We start from the raw sequence: 20,036 nt of genomic DNA, 5'->3' as shown, positions 1-20,036 counted from the left end.
TGATTAAGATCAAAAGCCTGTGCATCGAACATACTCCATAGTTGACCCAAGGTCAATTTCTGTTTTTCTCTCTGTCGTAGGACCTGATGTGACAGTGACCACGCAGTAACATTTAAAACTCTGGACAGGACAGGGGCGCCTGGGTGGCTCAGTCGCTTAAGCGTCCGACTTCAGCTCAGGTCATGATCTCACAGCTCAAGGGTTCGAGCCCCGTGACGGGCTCTGTGCTGACAGCTCAGAGCCTGGAGCCTGCTTCGGATTCTGCGTCTCCCTCTCTGCCCCTCCCCGACTCACGCTCTGTCTCTCTCTCTCTCTCAAAAATAAATAAACATTAAAAAACTTCTTTTTAATAAAAAAAAACCACAACTCTGGACAGGACATATAAATCAACAGTAACATAGGCAATTAACACAAACAAAATGACTATTAACGCCGGTAATAGGTCTCCAAGCCAATAGGTCCCACAACCTAGTGGGTCTGTTTTAGAGAGTCAGGTCTTTTCCTTTAGCCAATCACGGACCTTTCTACTTGCCCCATAGCACTTACATAGGTATCACAAGATGTGCTTTAGCGTTAGCTCCCCTTGACTGGCTAGGAGCAAATCAAAGCTTACAGGATTGCCATGGCTACGTTAGCTGATGCATTTAGATTGGTTTGTTGGGCCTTCAGAACAGAAGGGTCCTCTTTTATGACTTTGGTGAAGGTTAGAGGAAAGTGTGAACACGTTTTCTAGTTGTTTCGTTCCCTTTGTGGGCGTTGTATTTTGGGGGAGTGTGCAGGAAATGAGAACCGATGATCCCTTCTGGAAGCTTTGAAGAATAATTTGTGTTTCTTTTGTTTTAGGAATTTCTGGATGTCCCTTTTAGGATGCATGATTGACTAGAGGGGTGGTGGTTTTAAATATCTGGATACCTCTAGGGGCGCCTGGGTGGCGCAGTCGGTTAAGCATCCGACTTCAGCCAGGTCACGATCTCGCAGTCCATGAGTTCGAGCCCCGCGTCAGGCTCTGGGCTGATGGCTCGGAGCCTGGAGCCTGTTTCCGATTCTGTGTCTCCCTCTCTCTCTGCCCCTCTCCCGTTCATGCTCTGTCTCTCTCTGTCCCAAAAATAAAATAAAAAACATTGAAAAAAAAAATTAAAAAAAAAAAAATCTGGATACCTCTAACCATTACTCAGGTTACACAGAATAAATGAGAATGTGGTAGACAAGTATAAGCCTGATGTCCATATGAGAAGTAATATCCTAGTGAAGTTTATATTATATTAGGAGGATAAATATCATTTCTTATAATAGGAATGAGCCAATTAGGACTGTGTTTCTAGATTTATGGTGTCTTGAGTCTTCGTGGATACCAATACAATATTTAAAATTGGCCTTTGGGGGCACCTGAGTGGTTCAGTAGGTTAAGTGTCCGACTTTGGGGTCACGTCATGATCTCATGGGTCATGAGTTGGAGCCCCGCTTCAGGCTCTGTGCTGACAGCTTGGAGCCTGGAGCCTGCTTCAGATTCTGTCTCCTTCTCTCTTTGCCCCTCCCCCACTTGCGCTCTGTCTGTCTCAAATATAAATAAACATTAAAAAATTTTTTTTAATTGGCCTTTTGCTTAGTGCCCCTAAGGAAGCTTTTTTCTTTTTTTTTTTTTTCCCCAGAAATCTGATTTGGAACTTGTAGACTGAATAGTCATTGGCACTCACGCAGCGCTGGGAAAAAATCCAGCATGGAAAGAGGCCTTGTAGTACACGAGACTAGATATTGTCTTTCTCGAAAGACTGCTGTACTTTGTTCTGGAAAACAGCTAAGCTACTAGAGATCCATTTGATCCTTTCAAGCTGTTTGTTAGAAGAAAATCCCACACTCTTTAAAGGAATTCAACAACATTTGGGACCTGACAATGGGACCTCACAAGGTCTAGCATTCGATTAAAAATCAGTAGGCCTTGGGGTGCCTGGGTGGCTCAGTTGGTTCAGCACCAACTTCGGCTCAGGTCATGATCTCACAGCTCATGGGTTCAAGCCCCGTGTCAGGCTCTGTGCTGACAGCTCAGAGCCTGGAGCCTGCTTCAGATTCTGTATCTCTCTCTCTCTCTCTCTCTCTCTGTGTCCCTCCTCTGCTCTCACTCTCTCAAAAATAAATAAACGTTAAAAAATCTTTTTAAAAATCGGTAGGCGTGGGGCGCCTCAGTGGCTCAGTCAGTTAAGTGGCGAGCTCTTGATTTCAGCTTAAGTCATGATCTCGGGGTCGTGGGATCGAGCCCTGTGTAGGGCTCTGCACTGAGTGTGGACTCTGCTTGAGATTCTCTATTCCCCCCACCCCCTGCTTCACTTGTGTATTCCCTCTCTCTCTCTCTCTCTCTCTCTCTCTCAAATATAAATAAATAAATAAATATCAGTAGGCCTGACTCAAAAAGGGGAAAAATCCTGTCACAGGCTACGATGTGGATGCACTTTAAAGACATTATGCTAAATGAAATAAGCAAATCACAAGAGGACAAATATTGCATGATTCCAATCATATGAGGTCCCCAGAGTACTCAGACTCATAGAGACAGAAAGTAGAGTGGTGGCCGCCAGGGGGGGGGGGGGGAGGGACATTATTTTTTAAGGGAGACAGGGTTTCAGCTTTGCAAGTTTGGAGTCTGGCAGTGATGGTCACACAGTAATGTGAATGTAGTTAACACATTGACTAGCACACTGAACGGCACACTTAGAAAACAGTTACGATGGTAAATTTTGTGTTATATATATTTTACCAGTATTTAACTTTTTTTCAGAAAAAAATCAATAGGCATGGAAAGAAGCGGGAAGATATTACCCATAATCAAGGGGAAAATCTATCAGGAGAAGCAGATCGCTAAGTGGCAGAGATGAGGCAATTAATGGACAAAGACACAGAAACAGTTATAAATATCCTCTGTGTACTCAAGAATGCAGAGGATCGGGAGTGAAAAAGAAGATACTTTAAAAAGAAAGACTAGATGGGATTTACAGCAGAGTGGTTATTAGAGAGTAAAGATCAGAGAAGGCAAATACAGAGACTGGAGAAAAGAACTTCAAGGACTTGTCGGACAATAGCAGATGGTCCAGCGTTCATGTCATTGAAGTCCCAGAATGAGAAGAGGCAGGAAAAAGTTCAAAGAATAATGTCCTGAAATATTCTGAATTTGACAGAAGCCAACAGATCGAGGTTCAGTGAACCTGAAGCACAAGGAAACATAAAGAAAACCACACCGAGGCACGTCCGATTAATAATTACTTTAAATGTAAATGGCCTAAAGACTGCAAACAAAAGGCAGGTATTATCAGACCGGGTAAAAAAGCAAGACCCGAAATATGCCCTCCATAAGAACCACGCTTTAAATATAAAGACACGGCTGGTTAAAAGTGCAAGAATGAAAGAGATATACCAGCCAAGCACTCCATAATACACACATGAAGCAGCTGTATCAGTATCAGACAGAGAAGACCGCAAAAGGACTATTAGCGGGGTGATAGGGAAACATTTCATAATATGCTGCATTCAGGGGAGGACAGGACATTCCTGAACATGCACGCACTTAAATAACAGGACTTCGAAACGCACGAGGCAGAAACTGATAGAATTGCCAGGGGAAGTAGACCACCATTTATGCACATCCTATTTGGAATGTATTTATAAATAATCCACCATTATAGTTAGAAATGTTCACATCCCTCTCTCAGTAGTTGATAACTGTAGATAAAATCGGTAGGGACACAGAAGGTTTAGCAATGCTGTAAACAATGTTGACCTAATTACCATTTTTTAAAAGACTCCACCCAAAAGCAAGAGTTCTCAACGGTTCCTCTTTCTCTGTGGTTCCCTCCCTGGCTGAGGAACAGCATTCTTACTCTCTCCTGATTCCCGAGTAAATCCGCAGGGGACATGCTTGCTGTGCACGTGAGAACCTACCGTATTCTGTGCTCCAATGGAGTGTTTGTGGACCTCCCTGGACAAAAGGCTGACCCGGCGACCCTGTGCCTCCTGAAAGAAAGGGGGAATCGCGGAGTGGCAGTCTCAGACCATGCTGGAAAAGCACCCAGCTGAGACAGATCCATGCACCACTCTGGGGCTTTGGGATTTAGTATCCTGGTTTAACTGGGGATATAGAACTGATAAAAATACCTTACCGAAAAGGTAAGCCAGGGCCACGTGGAAAACCAGATCCTTCGTCAAGGGCTCAGCTGGAGAAAATCAAACACATTATTGAAAAAGATCAGAAAACAAGCCATCATTTTTTCAAAGGGACACTCACTCTGTCATATTCCCATACCTCCAGCAAGGAGGGAAGGTGACCTTGAGATAGAGAGTTGGCCCCTGTAGGGCTTTGTACCAGATCTGAGAGAGGTGAATGAGTTTGTCGTTTCATTAAGCTCCGTGGTCCCCCTGCAACTTTTCTGACTTTGATTCTGTCGCCTACAGTTTTTCTCTACATTCTGCTGTGTTTTTTTTTTTTCTTTCTTCTGTTCCTCTAGCTAATGAGTTCCAATTCCCATTTGCTTTTACCTTTGAAGGAGTCCAGTGTTTAGAGCAAAGTGTTCCTCAGGATTTGGGGGACTCCTACTGTTTTGTCTAGCCCGTTGAGGGAAATCTGTCTCGCCGAGTGATCTATAATTATTCGGTATGGGGATGATTTGCTGGTAGCTTCAGAAACTGAAGTGTAACGCAGAAGTGATACTTTGGCTTCTCGCCATTCCTCACCTGGCGGGGACATACGGCCTCACTAGACAAACTGCAATATTGCCAAACTGGGGTCACATATTTAGGGAATTTGTCGTGGAAGTCCACAAAGTGTTAGAATGCCGGAGTTAGCCAATTTCTCGGATGAAATAGCCAACAACAACAACGAAGCAACAATTTGGGGGACAAGTGACATATTCTCCACAGTGGATTCCAGCTTTTTCAAGAGCGGGCAAATCCTCTGCTAGACCAACCGACTGATAATACTCTAGACCCTTGTGTCGGATCCCTAGAATCCACAGGAAGCTTTTGAACCATTGAAATTGGTCACGGTCTCTCTCCACGCTGTGAGGATTCCAAATTTTGAAAAAGCTTTCCACGTGATTTACCATGGAAACCAAGACACTGACTGCCGGCAGAATTGAGCTCTGAAGCTGGCATTTGACTCTAGACCGATAGCATTATTTCTCAGTTCTTCTGGATGCCTCCACGCTGTGGTGGTAGCAGCCACACTTACGCAAACAGCTCAAGCCTTTCTTTGGATCGTTTGACTTCTGTGTATGTCCTGGACCGTCTTTTAAGTGCAGAAGCGCTGCAGGTGCACGATCAGACCAGTAATGTGTCATCAACAAAATCATCTGAGTCAAACATCTGAGAGGAATTTTAAAGGCACTAGACTCTTACCAATGACGACCAAACAGGTGACCTTATCCAAAATGTATCAGAGACGTGCTGTCTGTCGGCAGAATTCTTTTCGGGCCACTGCCAAGGTGAGCACAGGAGACACTTGGTGGCAGTTCAATTCCATAGAATTGACACCTGTGGAAAGTAAGAGATCTTTGTCTCGTTATGTCTGCGGGATTTGCAGGTGACCTGACGTCCGCTGTCATTCGGGAGGCGTGCAAATCATGCTGGGATCTGCCCTGTCCCCTCAGCCCTGCAGACAAGTGGAGTGGATGAATCCAACACTGCAAACTTCATTTAGAAGTCTATAGGTGAGGGGATGCCTGGGTGGCTCAGTCGGTCGAGCGTTTGACTCTTGCTTTTGGCTCAGGTCATGATCTCACGGTTGGTGGGATTGAGCCCCGCATCAGGCTCTGCTCTCTTTCTGCCCCTCCCCTGTTCGTGCTCTCCCACTCTCTCTCTCTCTCTAAAAATAAATAAACATTTAAAAAAAAAAGATGTCTATAGGTGAAAATGGCCTATAGCACCCCCTCAGAAAGTATGGTGTCTCTCCCTTTGAACTTATGAACTTCAGTTTGATAGGCTGATGAATTTGGGTCTGTGCCCAATTTGGTGAATCCTCTCATAATCATGTTCAATACTTAAAAGGGCTGTGAGACCTAAAATCATAAGGACCTGGAAGGGCCCATTGGAGGACATCGGAGGAGGCCTGCCATCCTCTGCTGGGGGGATTTCATGTACATAAAGGTGTTCCAGAGGAGGGGTGCCTAGGTGGCTTGGTCAGTTGAGTGGCCAACTCTTGATTTTGGCTCAGGACATGATCCCAGGGGCGTGGGATCGAGCCCCACATCGGGCTCTGCGTGGAGCATGGGGCCTGCTTAAGATTCTTTCTCTCCCCTCTGCCCCTCTCCCCACTCACATGCACACTCTCTCTATAATCTAAATAAATAAGCACATAAATAAGTAAATAAATAAATAAATAAATGGCATTCTAGAGGAAAGATGCCTGTCACCACACTGGGAGGGACTCTTTTACATGTTTTGATATGGTTATCAAACTGAAAGAAAAATCCAGTTGGATTCAGGCTTCTGATGTGAAGTCAGCATCTCAGGAGGAAAGGACTGGGGTTCCCACAAGGACTTGAAACAAGTTTTCTAGAATCACTGACATTGATACTGAGCTCAATAGAAAAGAGCTTGCTTTTTTTTTTTTTTTAAAGAAAAGAGCTTTTCTAGTGAAATTATTACCATTATCATAATATTTGTTTAATGATTCAATCGAGTAGCATCTAATCTAGCAGATAGGAAGGAGCTCCACAGAGCTGTATGAAACAGAAGACTTTTATAAGCAGAAGGGAGCAGGAACAAGAAAGTTCTACCAGGCAGAAAAGCAAGTTGCTTATTACAAGGTCACTTTCCTTTAGGAGATTACCAAGGGTCTATCAGTAAGGTCTGATTTCTAGAAGAGCCAAAACTCTAAGTTAAGTCTCAGTTTGTTGACATGGGCTTAGCATAAGCAATTCCATTTAGGGCCTGTTGTTTTTAACAAGTAAAACGAAAAGATATTTTTTCCTCCCTTATGTAATCAAATATTTGCTTTAAGTAAATTAAGCATATCGTTGGTACACACATTTAAAGACTCTTCTTCCTCAAGTCCATATCGTACTGAATTTTCTAATTTATCCCAACGTGATTCTGATAATTACTTTGCTTCACATTTCCCCACACAATCGCTGAATATTTCAGTGGCTGCAAAATGCCAAGAGAAACAGAAATGGAGATCATTAGAAATTATGCTATTACAATAAAATAGTAACAAAAGGGTAAATAAAAATAAGGTTGAGTTTCCTTTCCAAAAGGAATGAGATCTTTTCTCCTCCTTTTTCTTAGAACATTTCAGAGAGAAAACTTGTATTTGTAAAGAATTCCTGTGGTGCCTGGCTGACTCCGTTGGAAGAGTGTGTGATTCTTGATCTCAGGGTTGTGGGTTTGAGCCTCGTGTTGGGTGTAGAGATCACTTAAATAAATAAGACTTTTTTAAAAATAATAAAATAAAGATAGAAAAAATTCCTCTGTCCTTTTGATACGCATGCAAATCTTATTGGCGGTTAAATAAGCCTCTTATCAGAGTTAAAACCCAGGAATATTTTTCAGCAGGGCCTGGGAGCCATCTCTTTTCAATGTCAACATCAAGGAAGACAATGCCCCATCGCCCTGTCACTGTGGGAATCTAGCTGAGGCATCTCAACTACCTGCTCGTCGTTGTAGAGGTACAAGAATTTTCTTTTCTTTCTTTCTTTTTTTCTTTTTCCCAGATAGAGGCCATTAACTCGCACAGATGGCCACCCCAATGACCAGGTGAATGCAGAGTGAACTCTGAAAGCACGTAGAGTGAGCAGGCCTGTTGAGTCTCCTCACCCGACAAGTGCTCATACCTGGGAACATGCAAACGGGTTGTATCTGCTTGGCTTATAGGGAAGCAGGATGGGGAGGGTGCCTGGCTGGCTCAGTCGGTAGAGCATGTGACCCTCGAGTTGTAAGTTCAAGCCCCACATCGTGGTTGCTTGTTGTTTTTTTTTAATTAAAAATAAAATCTTTTTTTTAAAAAATGGTGGGATTTCTTTTCTGTCTTAATAATTTTATTTTTTAAATAGCAGGTCACCTGGGACACAGGCCAGTCTGAGCTCATGCTTACTCAAAACCAGAACTATTCCTTTTCGACATTTGCGGGGAGGGTTTTCTGGGCTGGCAGGTTTTATTTTTAGAAATGAAAATACAACAGTGTAAGGGTCTGTCTTCAGTGTTACTGTAGAGGATAGTTTTACTCAATATTTCATCAGGCCATAAAACGGATCCAGCACTGTTTCCTTACTGCCCACCACCCAGCCAGGACTATTTCAGGTCTTCGCCCCATTTCCGGGAGCAAATTTCCATGTTAGTGAGGGTAGGACAGGCCGTGGTGCAGTAATAAGTAAACCCATACATCTCATTCACTTCATGCAAGTAGTGTTTCTTCCTTGCTCAGAGCATGGTTTATCGCAGATCCGGGCAGGTAGGGGGACCCCTGGGCCACGCGATCGAGGGGCTGCTCTAACCACCGCAGGATGGGAAGCATACAAACAACAAATATCTCTTTCCCACAGTCCTGGAGGTAGGGAAAGTCAACATCAGGATGCCAGCAGATCTGGTGTGGTGGCTGGTGAGAGCCCACTTCCTGGTTCCTGGACGGCTGTGTCCTCACATGGGGGGTAGAGACCAGAGATCTCTCTGGGACTCTTTTATAAGGGCACTAATCCCATTCGCGAGGGCTCCACCCTCATCATCCAATCACCTCCCAAATGTCCCACCTCCTAATACCAACGTATGGTGGATTAGGAAGGGGTGGGGGGTGGGGTTCAGCCCACAGTAAGAATTAAGAATGCAGGTTCCTTCAGGTTGTGGTTCCACCATCTCCAACATGAGGACTGGCCTCAGAAACTGGAGCCGCAAGCCAAATCACCAGATCTCCAACCCTGAGAATCACCTGAGAATCTTCGAGTCAGTGACCTTCAACAGGTCACAGAGGAGAAACCAGCCAGACGTCAGCACCCTGCTGGGACCTTGACCACAGAGTCGTGTGGGCTCTTGTGAATTCCAGAACCGACCTTGAAAGTCCAGGAAGCCCCCTAATTGGGTTTGGGACCCAACAGCCTGGCCGAGGAGCCTGGAGAGACTTGTGCGGTGAGGGCTCACCTAAGCAAGGAACCTGGCATCAGAAAACATTGGGTTCAAGTCTTGGCTTACGTCCGACTAGTCATGTGTCCGGGCTTCTGTAGAAATGGACACTCCACATGCGGCATGAGATGGTGTGGAGACTTAAGGAAGCTGCTGTTTGGGAGGATGCTTTGAACTACAGGGCACGAGACAAATGCTGTACCACTTAATGCGACTCATCTTGCTTATGCAGAGCATTTCCACTTGCTTCCGTCCAAAGTAGATCACGGCAACTCCTTGCAGCGCTATTGGGTGGGATTCTCGCTAGACGAAACCCTCCCTCAGGGTCTCCTCGGAGGCTTCCCCCATCCAAGTTCTAAGCCTCCCAGCCCCAAAGTCCGGGAGGTTGTGTAGCTCACGGGTTCACCACATGATGATGGCAGGGCCCCACAGACGCTTCTAGGAAGCTTTTCTGGGCACACACCAAAGTCTGGACCCTATCCCCACCTCTGCCCCAGTCTCCAAAAGTTAGGATCACCCTCGGCCCTCCGTCTTCGCCCCTCCTCTCCCCAACTCTGGCTTTGGGATTTCTTGGCATCATTATTTTGCCCCCAGCTTGCTAACTGAAGCTTCTACTGTGAAGCCACTTGTCCCACACCAAGTCCCTCCGTCTCAGTCCCCGCAACACTGCTTCCCAGAGCTGAACCAGAGTGGGAGGAAATCACCTAAGAAGAGCACCTGGATTTCAGGACAGCTGACCTTAAAAACTCTGCGGCGCCTGGGTGGCTCAGTCGGTTAAGCGTTCGATTTCAGCTCAGGTCATGATCTCGCGGTTCGCGAGTTGGAGCCCCACATCGGGCTCTCTGTGGTGACAACCGGAGCCTGGAGCCTGCTTTGGATTCTGTGTCTCCCTCTCTCTCTGCCCTTCCCATGCTCATGCTCTGTCTCTCAATAATAAATGAACATTACAACAACAACAACAACTCTTCTGATGGATGTGGGGGAACACCAGCTGGGGAATCGGAGTTTGGAGCTGCCCTACTCTGCCACCAGCCAGCTGGGGGGCATTAACTGAGACGTCCCTTCTCTGGGTTTGCATCTGTAAAAGGCAGGGCTTGGACACGGTGACCTCTGCTGAAATTCTGAGGTGGGGAGCTGAGGCAGGGAGGAGACACAGCATGGGAATGCCTGGTTGGCTGACCCCCCCACCCCCCCGGCCCCTGACCAGAGGTAGGCCTGGGGTCCTCCTCCCTCTAGTTCTTATGAAGCAAAGACTCCTCACCTACACCTCCAACTCTCTCCTTCTGCCAGGACAGATGCCCAGTGACAATCTATTCCCAGGGCCATCTGAGGCAGGAGAGACCAGAAGAGCAGGACCCCAAGTCTTAGTGGAAGGTGGCTGTGCCCTTGGCCTTTGGCCTGAGCAACCCCCAAGTGGGGTGTTGGACACTCAGGTCCCAGATCTCCTGAATTTCAGTCTTGCTCTCCCTGTCCACAGGTCCCCACCATGGAATGCCTTGGTTTACCTCCCCCGCCCCTGTGCCCCAAAGCCCTTTGGGGGCTGAATTCGAGTATTGTTTCAATAATTTACTGGGAAATTGACACTCAAGCACACACAGTTTATTTTTCATATAAGGCGCCCATGAATACTTTACAGCTTAATAGCCTAGAAGTCTTCCAGCAGGACTTTTCTGTCCCATGGAAGGACGCTGGGCCCTCTGGGTTCCTGTGGGGGTTGCACCCAGGTCTCCTGCAGACATGGGCTCCAGAAAAAGGGCGTGTTCGTGTTCGGGATGGAATGTGTTCTTCCCTTTGCTGTCCCTTGCAGGACTTTCATAGACTCACGAGGGCTGTCCGATTTAGCTCAGAATGCAATTACTGGCATTTTTCTTTGGCATCTAACCCATTGCTGGGACAGCATTCCAGAAAGAACTTGGGCACTCTGCTGTCTGAGCTTGCTCAACAAAGGACACACCCATGAGGGAAGATCTACAGGGACCCCCATTCAAAGTGCATATGTGGACTCCCTGGGGCTGCGGAGGGTCAGGGAGGCCACCATTATCCTCCTGGGGGCAGCTCTGGGAAAAGTCATCAGAGCAAAGTGTCTCCACTCTGGGGATTAGGTCGCTGTCCGCCACACTGGACTCTTTGGTTCTGCCCAGTGGCCGCTCCTTCTCTCTCTCCCCCAGCCCCTCATTAGTGCTCCCTGGTCCTGAGCACCAACGTCACCCGACCCCGCGGCTTCTCCCATCTGTGAAGGGACAGATCCTCTCCACCCAAGGGAGACTTCCAGAATGGTGCCTGCTCAGCCTTCCTACAATTCAGGGTCATCAGGAGAATAAGCCAGGACAGGGAGGCCAGTGGAGCCTCACTCTGGGTGGGAAACCCTGGGGTCAAGTTGGTCCGGGAACCACAGGCAGGTTAGCAGTGGTCTGCAACCAGGAACGGGCCCTATCCTCTATCCACTGCCCCCAGACACTGCCTCCTGGCCCCAGGCGGCCTCCCCAGGATCCTGGAGCCACCTGGATTGTCCAGCTCGGCCAGCCACCCGGACACTGGGCATTGGAGCAGGGCGGTGCGGCTCGCCCGTGCTCTCCACACCGCCCCCAAGCCCTCCCCTCCGGCACCTCCTGCCCTCCCACCAGGCACCTCTTCCTCCCTTGGGTCTCCTGGGCCCGTTATTCTTCCTGCAGTAGGGGCTCTCGGTCCCCTTCCTGCACCCTCTCGTCCTCCTCCTTCTCCATGCAGCCCACGGTGGCAGCCAGCCCGGCGCCCACGCCACCCCCGACCACCGCAGCCCCCGTGGCCCCCACCGCCGCGCCGGCCGCCACCATCCCGGCCTCCGCGGCCAGCGCGGCCGCGGCCATGCCGGCGCCCACCACGCCGCCCGCCAGGCCCATGAGCCCGGCGCCCACGGCGCCCCCGACGGCGGCCAGGTGGCCACAGAAGCGCATGGTGTAAGAGTCCATGAAGACCTTGGCCTCGGCCTGCAGCTCGGCCTCCAGGGCCTCCAGGGTCTGCTCTCTGCCCTTGCACAGCAGGGCCGCCCCGTGGCGGGCCAGGATGGCATCTTTCTGGGTGGCGAGGAGGGTCCGCATGGTGTCGGGCAGTACCCGGAGCGCAGAGAATATGCGCTTGGTGGCCACGTCCTGTGGCGGGGAGGAAGGAAGGCGCGCTGACCTTCCGCCCCGGAGCCCTCTCCCGGGGAGGGGGGGTGGTCCCCGCCGCCCAAGGCACCGCCCCCCGCTCGAGGCTGGCTCACCTGCTGCCGCACGTACTCCTCAAACTCCTTCTTGGCAGCTTCCACCGTCCTCAGGTCGTGCAGCTGGGCGGCCATCTGTCCACGGCAAAGCCAGGCTGCCTGTCTCCTCGGCCGCCCGCGCCCTCCGCTCCATCCCGGGGCCCACGGCCCCGCCCCCGCCCGGCCCCCCAGACCCTTCCCCGGGGTTGGGGGTGGGGGGGAGGGCCCCTACCTCGTCCGGGGAGGCGAACCCGGGCCCCGTCCTCCCCATCCAGCCTGAGAGGTTCTGTAGAGACATCACGGGAGGGGTCAGGGAGGGCAAGGGGCGCGGGGTGGTTTCTCCGGGGCCTGGGGCTGGGGGCTGGCCCACCTTGATTTCCTGAGCTAACTGCTGCCCGGTGAGCAGGCGTCTGTCTCCCCTGGCCGCGGGGCGGCCCTCGCTCCAGTACCCCTGGCAGCGGCTCTTGGCGTGCTGGGGGGCCGCACTCAGCACATCAGCGACGTAGGCACAGAGGTGGCGGACATCGTCATCTGTGTCTGAAGAAGAGATTCCTCATGCTGAGGACCGGGGGCTGAGCAGGACCGGGCTTTGGGAGGAGAAAGGGTGTCAGAGGCAGGGAGAGGCTCGCTAGGGCAAGGGGGGGGGGGGGTCACCCAGAGGAGGGCAGGCGGGGGAGGCCTTGCTCCCGGGGACGCTCACCGCCTGGGCTTCCGTGGTCTTTGCTGGCCCACCGCCTCTCGGGAGCAGGCAGGAGGTAGCAGCGGGCTCGCCTCCCTCGGAGCAGCTCCTGAACCTTGGGGTATTTGCTGGAGGCTTTCTGAGAGCGCAGAGGGGAGACCTGTGAGCTAGGGGCCACGCTCCTGTTCTTAGCTCCCTGCAGGCGCCCTCCCCAGCTCCCCTCACCTCCTGCCCAGCTCCCCCACTGCCACCTTCATCCCCGCCCTCTGCACCCCTCACCTGGATGACGTCACCCACGCGCCCCAGCCCTGCCTTGTTGGGGTGGGATGAGTCCCGGACTAAGAGATCCAGGTGCTGGAAGAGAAGGGGTCCTGACACCAGCAGCTGTGGGGTGTTAGAGTCTGGGGTGACGTGTCCGGACATGGGTGTCTCACCTGGATCGGCACCATCCCATAATGCCTGCCCATCACCTCGGCCACGTGCACAAACATCTGGGGGTGAGGCACGGAGGGTCATGGCTGGGCCACTGCAAGGACTGTGGCCCCCTCCCCTCTGGGCACACTGGGGAACCCGCGCCCCCCAGCTCCCGGCTCTGGGACTCCCCTGCCTCTCCCAACCAGGCCTCCCACACGTCACCCTCTGCCCTTGACCCCCCCCCCCCCAGCCCAGCTCCGGGTCTTGCATGAACTCCTCGGCCAGAAATGGAAGGCACCTCTCTGATTGTGGCTGATCCAGTCCCCTGGCCTTACGGTCAGGACAGGGACAGGGTGGCACCCCAAGACCAAATGTCTCCTCACCTCCAGATATTCCAGGTCCGTATCCTTCAGCTCCGGGTCGGTGTTGAGGATCTGGAACCAAGGAGAACAAGATGGAAGAGGGTCTGCAAAGGCAAAGAGATACTGGGAAGACCCCGGGGAGGAAGGAGCTCGCAGGCCGACTGTGAGGCCGGGACCTGGGAGACAACTGCCTGGGAGCCTGCACAGCCTGCAGGGCCTGGATTGGCCTCGAGGGGGTGGAAGGTCCTGCTGACCTTCAGCTGCTCCCAGCGGCTGTTGACTTCCCTTTAGAACAAGCCATGTTCCCACCTTCACTGACCGGGGCAACCCTCCCTTGCAGGGGCAACCCCAGAGTCTGTGGGGACCCTGGACACGGAAGTCTATGAGATCAGGGTAACCATCCCTAGCACTCCCAGGGTTGGACGGGGCTGAGATGTCCAGCCTGGAGAGATTCCTGAGCTGGAGCCGGGCAGATGGGGCCGATGACCAGGTCACAGCGCCCTCACCTGGTAGGAGCTCAGCATCGTGGTGAGGGCACAGAGCTTGGTCCTGGTTTCCCTGCTCAGCTCCGGGCTCATGGCGTCCCCTGTGTCCACCAGGAACACAGCCACCTGCACGGGGGGTGGGGGTGGGGGCTGAACCACGGGGTCAAAGCCCGCCTCGCTCTTCCATGTGCTCCCCCCAACCCTGCCTCTCCCTACCCCGTCTTCCCGTCCCTGTCCCCAAAACTTTCTTTCTCCATTTCCCCTCCCCTTTGTCCCTGCTCTCCCCCACCAACCCCCCACCCTCCACGTTCCCCCTGATACCCACCCCCCCCCATCCAATCTTCACCTCCTCTGCCCTTGGGCCCCTCACCTTCCTCCCCTCCTTCCCCAGCAGGAAGGGGTGACTCCACATCCATATGCCCCTGGTGAGGCTATTGGCACCCCACCTGAACCCCTGCAGGGACCCTCCTCCTCTCGGCCAGCCGCCCTCCCCTGACTCCTGTGGGGCAGAGAAGAGAGCATCAGGTGGACCCTCCAGCCCCCACGCCCCTCCCAAAGCCGGGCGGGGACCCCTAACCTGCCCTCACCAGGCCCGGCAGGCCCCGGAGCAGGTGGTTGAGGAGGAAGGTCTTCCCTGAGTGCTGCTCCCCCAGGACAGCGAGGAGGCAGACAGGGGTGTCCCTGGCCAGGGGGTGCTTCAGGCAGCGGTTGATGGCCCCCATCCTCAGGATGAGGCCTCCGGAGGCATTGATGCGCACCAGCAGCAGCGGCTCGGCCCTCACGGAGCAGGTCTCCTGGGCCGAAGGGGGGGTGGGGGAGAGGGTTCCCTGAGCACCCAGGCGGTGGGAGCCGGGCCCCAAGCGGGGAGCGTGTCCAACCCCAAACTCCGCTCCCCGCCCTGACATGCTAGAATGGAGACGGAGCACCGTCAGACCCGGGGGCCTCCACGCCCCCTCCCCACGCCGAGGCCGGGACCCTGGACCTGCAGCACAGCGGGCAGAGGCCTCTGCGGCAGGAGCTTCATCTTCTCCCCCAGACTCCGGAGGCCCCTCTTCTGCTTGCAGATCTTCCGGCACTCTGGACAGCAAGGCGGCTCGCAGCCCGGGACGCGGTGTGTGCTGAAGCACCGCGCGCAGAAGTCATGGCCACAGTCCAGCGAGACGGGCTCCCGCAGCCTCTCCAGGCAGATGGAGCAGGCGGGGAGCTCCCGCGGCACTGCGGGCCGGGACCCCAGGCCCAGCTCCAACTTGGGGAACGGCGCGTGAGACCTGGGGGTGCAGAGCAGGCCGTTGGGAGCAGTGTGTGGGGCGCGGGGAGGGCGGGTCAGGAGTTTGGGGGGGCGGGGGGCTCCCAGCGAGGCCACGCCCTGCTCGTTCCTCACTGACTTGCACCCCAGAGCCTGGGACCCCAGGGCGGGAGGCAGCAGAACAGCGGTGACAGCGCTCCCGGCAGGGAGAAGCCTGGATGGAGTCACCGTGTGTCCATGGGCAAGCTCCCGCACTGATCTGGGCCCCGGTTCCCTGACTGTCCGAGACGGGAGGTTAGCGGTCCCTGCCTCACGGGGCCACTGGGGCGATCGCACGAGCTGGTGCATGTGCAGAGCCCTGCCCAGTGCCCGGCACGAATACTCACTGAAAACCGTCTCCCACAGCCTTCTGCTGCAAGGGCTTCCTCAAGGAGTTACTGGCTTCGGCCGGACCCCCCAGGGGTGATACCTGCACATGCTACACTATGGGACCATAAGGAGTGGATGGGAGCCTCCCAGCGGTGGGGCAGATGGCTCCGATTCTTAGAAGATTCCTTCCGCTCTCCCATTCTGAGCTGGATTTGGTCTCCGTGCGGCACCCGCCGGATTTTCTCCGTCCCTCCCTCCACACCCTGGCAGATCCCGCTTCAGGCCCTCCCCTGGCACAGCCCTCCGGAGGGAGGCCGGGTGGCCCCAGGCCTCCGGTTCCCGGACCAGCCTAGCGAGCAGGATCTGGGGCAGTCCGGCCGGGTGGCCCTGCCACTCACCAACTGTTGCGGCTGTTTCCCATGAAGCTCCGTTTTCTCTCCTTGGAGACATAATTGGGGGTGGGGGTGGGGGGGATAAAACGTTATCTAGAAGAGAATCCAGATTTCTGTCTTCCTCCTAGGTCTCAGTGGCCCCCATCCCCCCTCCAAAGACCCATCCCTCCCTGTCCCCGGGTAGCCCTTTCCACCCCCACCCCCCGACCCTGCACCCCAGATCTCAGGACCCAATGCTTGCCTGTTTGCCAAGCCGATGACAGAAGGAAATGATTGACAAGGCGGACCTCGGCATGGGGGGCTGGGAGCGGGGAGAGGTCTGGAAGCTGAGAGCCGAGGCCCCGAGACACTGTCAGCTGCAGTGAGGATGGCTCTCCTCCTAAGGGCTGGCCGAACAGTGGCAGGTGGACGGTGGGTGGGGGATGGTCTCCCCAGAGGAGCCGGCAGCGACTCGTCAGAGCTGGAAAATAGATGTGACAGTCGGGAAAGAGGAGGCTGCCTCTGGACTCACCCCAGGGGGAGGAGACAGGACTGCGGGAACCAGGGCTCCGGAGGAGGGAGGGACAGAGCCGGGCTCAGAATCCCTGGCAGAGGCTGGGATGCAGGCGAGCCGAGGTGGTGAGTCGCCATGGTGACGGAAGGGAAAGATAAGGACAGGGAGGGGGAGGAGGGATGGAGAGAGAGAAGCCATATGGGCGCGTGGCAGAGATGGAACTGTGGGCAGGCACTGCCCCTACTGGCCCAGCCAGGGTTCTTCCCAGGCCACTGAACAGGGTGTGCCAAAGGGGAGGTGTGGGAGATGAGATATCGCACCCCTGGAGAGTGACGCGGAGCCTCCCTTGGGTCCCTGGAGGGACAGTTTCCTGAGCAGCCGGTTCTGTGTGGGGCCCCGGGATGCCAGCATATTGCATGTGGTCCGGCGCATTCCCTCCTGCCCCGGGCATCTCACTGGTGCCAACGGTGAAAAGCGGCAGCTTTCCTGGCCCCCTGACTTCTCTGACACTGGCTGTGTGTTCCCTGGCATCTCCCCTTCCATGAAGCTTTCACGTGTGACTCCTGCTTCAAACGTGTGACTCTCACCTCTAGCCCCTCGCATCTACTCCCCGGTGCACGGCCAGCAGAATCTGCCTGAACACAGCCGGGTCCCATGCTGCTCCAGCACCGGCCATGGCTCCCTACAACATCAGATCAAAATCCAAACCACCTGGCCTGCGTCTGCGGGCCTGAAACTTCCTCTCCAGCCTCCGCCCTCTGTCACCCTTCTCTGCCTCTGCACCTCTGCACCTTGCCTGCGGCGGGGCTCCCCCTCATCCCTCCTGAGAGACCCTCGCAGGTCCAGCTCAGATGCCATCCCCTCCTGGAGCTTCCCCGCCTCCCCCTTCCCGACTGGGTGTGATCTTGCCATCAGGTAGCTCATGGTCAGGCTCCTGATTGTGACGGTTTCCGAGGGGCCCAAGTCCTGGAATCAGACTTCCCATCTGACCCGTATGAGCCAGCGGCCCTGGGCGCTTTCCTTCACTCCTCTAAGCTCTGAGGTCACAAGTATGTGCAGAAAGCCACTTGCCCAGAGGAAGTTATTCTTAAGCCCCGGGAGCTTGGTGCAGAGGGGAGGGGGCGAGGGTGGGGAGGGGTGATGGATTCACCAGAAGTCCACTGGAGACCATCCCCAGCAGGTGGGGCTAGATATGGCTCGCTCCTGTCTTTCCCACCAGGATGGAGAAGCTCAGCTGGCGGACCCGAACCCACTGTGGGCCGGCAGCAAAGCCCCACGATGTTTGCTGGGTGAACGAATGGACAAATGGATGGAATAATGAACGAGTCTGTCTCCAGGGCCTGAAATTCAACTCCATCCGCCCCCGCCCCAGCCTGAGCCTCGGCTTCCCTCCCCAGCCCCGCATCCCTGTCCGGGGTCCCCCTCCCTAGATGCAAACAGCTCTCTCTGGCTGTGGCCCAGGCAAGAGTCTGTCACTCCTTGCCTTCTCCCACAGCTTCTTCCTCCTGCACCATGTCTCTAGTAGACTTCTGGGTTGCTCCTGCCCTGGGAAGCCTGTGAAGGTCTCTGCTGCAGCTGCTCCTGGGAGAGCCCAGAGACCCTGATCACTGAGCAGGATGTGCTGTGTACTGACTCCCCCCAACGTGTCCCCGAGGCCTGGCAGGTGAGTGGGGGGTCCACTCACCCACCCGTCCATCCACCCACCAATTCACTGTCCGTTCCTCCAGCCATCCATTATACATGCACTGATTAGCTACCCGTTTATTATCCACTTACTTATCTACCCACCCAGTCAGGCATCCACTCCTTCATTATCCTTTATTAATTCACCCACGTATACACAACTCACGTCCTGTATTCTTTCGTCCATCCATTCCCTGGATACTCATCCATGCGCCTTTGTGAGCATGCGCACGTGTATGCTTTCCTCCATCCACTTACCCACTCACCCATCCACTCGTGCACCTGCCTGCCCTCCATCCAGCCACCCCCACCCACCTGCCCCATCCATTCACTCCCCCACTCCCCTTCCCCCACCCACCCATCCACTCGTGCAACCACCTGCCCCCCCTCCTCCCCAGCCATCCATCCATCCTTTCAGCCATCACTCCACTTTATGTCTGTCCATCCAATCATCCATTCTCGCACTTATCCATCCACATGGCAAACATGGATTAAGCACTATATACCAGGCATCATGCTGGCCCCAGGCGTAGGCTAGTGAACCTTCATGGTGCTTCCAGTCTAGTGGTGGGGAGGCAGAAAAATCATTAGACAAGTCCTGGGTGATCTGACGAGGGTGACGCAGGGGTGAGGCAGGAGGACCAAACAAAGGCACCTCACGCAGATCTGGACATCTGGAAGGCATCCTCCACAAGGCAATGCCCAAGCTAAGCCTGAATGACAAACACGAGCTGGCCGGCAAAGCTGTGGGAGCGGGAAGACATTTCTGGCAGGGACACCAGTACTCGCAAAGACCCCGAGGTGTGAGATAAAGAGCCTAGTTTGTGTAGCTTACGAAGCGACGAGAGGCAAGGGGAACAGGGGCCAAGGCCCACAGGGGCACATAAGCGCCCAACCCTTTGCCATCATCCCTCGTGTCCCGCCCCGCAGTGCTCTCTTGCGGGGCTCAGGAGCCCACTATCTTGTCAAGCCAACAGCCCCTGGGCTGTCAGGTGTGGTGAGCTGGGTGCGGCGGGTGCTGCAGAAGCCCCAGCTGCCCTGGTGCCCAAGCCAGCACAGCTGCCTTCATGCCCTGGCCCTCGCCCTGGCCCCCGAGGTGCTCCCCACGCCCTGTGGGCCCGGTGGTCGCCCTCACTCTCACCGTGGCCTTTGCCAAGGTGCCTCCGTGCCGGGCCCCCTTGTGCAAGCCTCAGAGCCCCGGCCCACACAGCTGGGCCCAGGGGTCAGGCCTCCTTCAGCTGAAGGAGAGCAGTGGAACGAGAACCAGACCGGAGACAACGGAGCTGGAAGAAGGCGCCAGCTCCCGCAGCACCTGCCATATTGGCCGGCATCTTTGAGTTTTGAGTAAAGAGCAAGATAAGGCCGAGCACGTGTGGGATTCCTGCTTTTGTGGAGACAAAACAAAGTAGCCACTAAGCGGACGCCCCCCCCCCCCCCCGACAGTGTCCGTCAGTCCTCTTTCATCACAGGTGCCCCGGGCTTGCCCTGAGACACCCCCTTGGATTGAAAGGCCAATTCCAGGCTGCAGCCCAGATGCCTGAAACCCTGATGACACGGGGGAGGCTGCGGCCAGCTCAGTTGGGAGGCCACATGTTCCCAC

General features: G+C 54.2%; 1 protein-coding gene and 1 long non-coding RNA gene across 7 annotated transcripts in view; one reads left to right on the top strand and one right to left on the bottom strand.

The window, feature by feature from the left end:
- LOC109245797 (uncharacterized) overlaps window positions 1-7,958 on the top strand; it is a 69,669-nt gene extending 61,711 nt beyond the window's left edge. Inside the window, exons 2-3 of one of the 4 annotated variants that reach the window (XR_008418588.1) lie at window positions 2,771-5,690; window positions 7,537-7,958. This is a non-coding gene — a long non-coding RNA (uncharacterized LOC109245797). Of the gene's footprint in view, window positions 1-2,770; window positions 5,859-7,533 lie in introns of those variants that run through there. The other 3 variants (XR_008418589.1, XR_008418587.1, XR_008418586.1) reach the window with 3 other exon arrangements.
- A 2,712-nt stretch (window positions 7,959-10,670) lies between these two features.
- Window positions 10,671-18,019, bottom strand: RNF112 (ring finger protein 112). Of its 3 annotated transcripts, none has more exons than XM_053892349.1 (14): window positions 16,502-18,018; window positions 16,267-16,307; window positions 15,236-15,521; window positions 14,841-15,047; window positions 14,624-14,752; window positions 14,275-14,379; window positions 13,790-13,840; window positions 13,427-13,483; window positions 13,272-13,346; window positions 13,014-13,131; window positions 12,684-12,850; window positions 12,546-12,599; window positions 12,335-12,409; window positions 10,671-12,221 (listed from the first exon to the last, which is right to left on the bottom strand). In XM_053892349.1, the coding sequence occupies exons 1-14, from the start codon at window positions 16,553-16,555 to the stop codon at window positions 11,751-11,753; spliced, it is 1,890 nt and encodes a 629-aa protein (XP_053748324.1). In that variant the 5' UTR covers window positions 16,556-18,018; the 3' UTR covers window positions 10,671-11,750. The 3 variants fall into 3 exon arrangements, with proteins under 3 accessions (XP_053748324.1, XP_053748325.1, XP_053748326.1); XM_053892350.1 differs by having other exon boundaries at window positions 14,841-15,044; XM_053892351.1 differs by lacking the exon at window positions 14,624-14,752 and having other exon boundaries at window positions 16,502-18,019.
- Window positions 18,020-20,036: the final 2,017 nt, after the last annotated feature.

This window comes from Panthera pardus, unplaced genomic scaffold (genome assembly GCF_024362965.1).
Source record: "Panthera pardus isolate Hobbes unplaced genomic scaffold, ASM2436296v1 HiC_scaffold_3, whole genome shotgun sequence".
NCBI classification, from domain to species: Eukaryota; Metazoa; Chordata; class Mammalia; order Carnivora; family Felidae; genus Panthera; species Panthera pardus.
Note: the sequence above shows the minus strand (reverse complement) of the source record. Positions and strands in the feature narration are given on the sequence as shown.

What these genes read in the sequence shown, in the direction of transcription:
- RNF112 (XM_053892349.1), bottom strand. Translation starts at nt 16,555, where the DNA reads ATGCCGAGGTCCGCCTTGTCAATCATTTCCTTCTGTCATCGGCTTGGC. An exon ending in CTCTGCCCGCTGTGCTGCAG is followed by an intron (nt 15,048 to 15,235) that starts GTCCAGGGTCCC and finishes CCTTCGGCCCAG; the next exon opens with GAGACCTGCTCCGTGAGGGC. An exon ending in TGGGGAAGGAGGGGAGGAAG is followed by an intron (nt 14,380 to 14,623) that starts GTGAGGGGCCCA and finishes CCCCCCGTGCAG; the next exon opens with GTGGCTGTGTTCCTGGTGGA.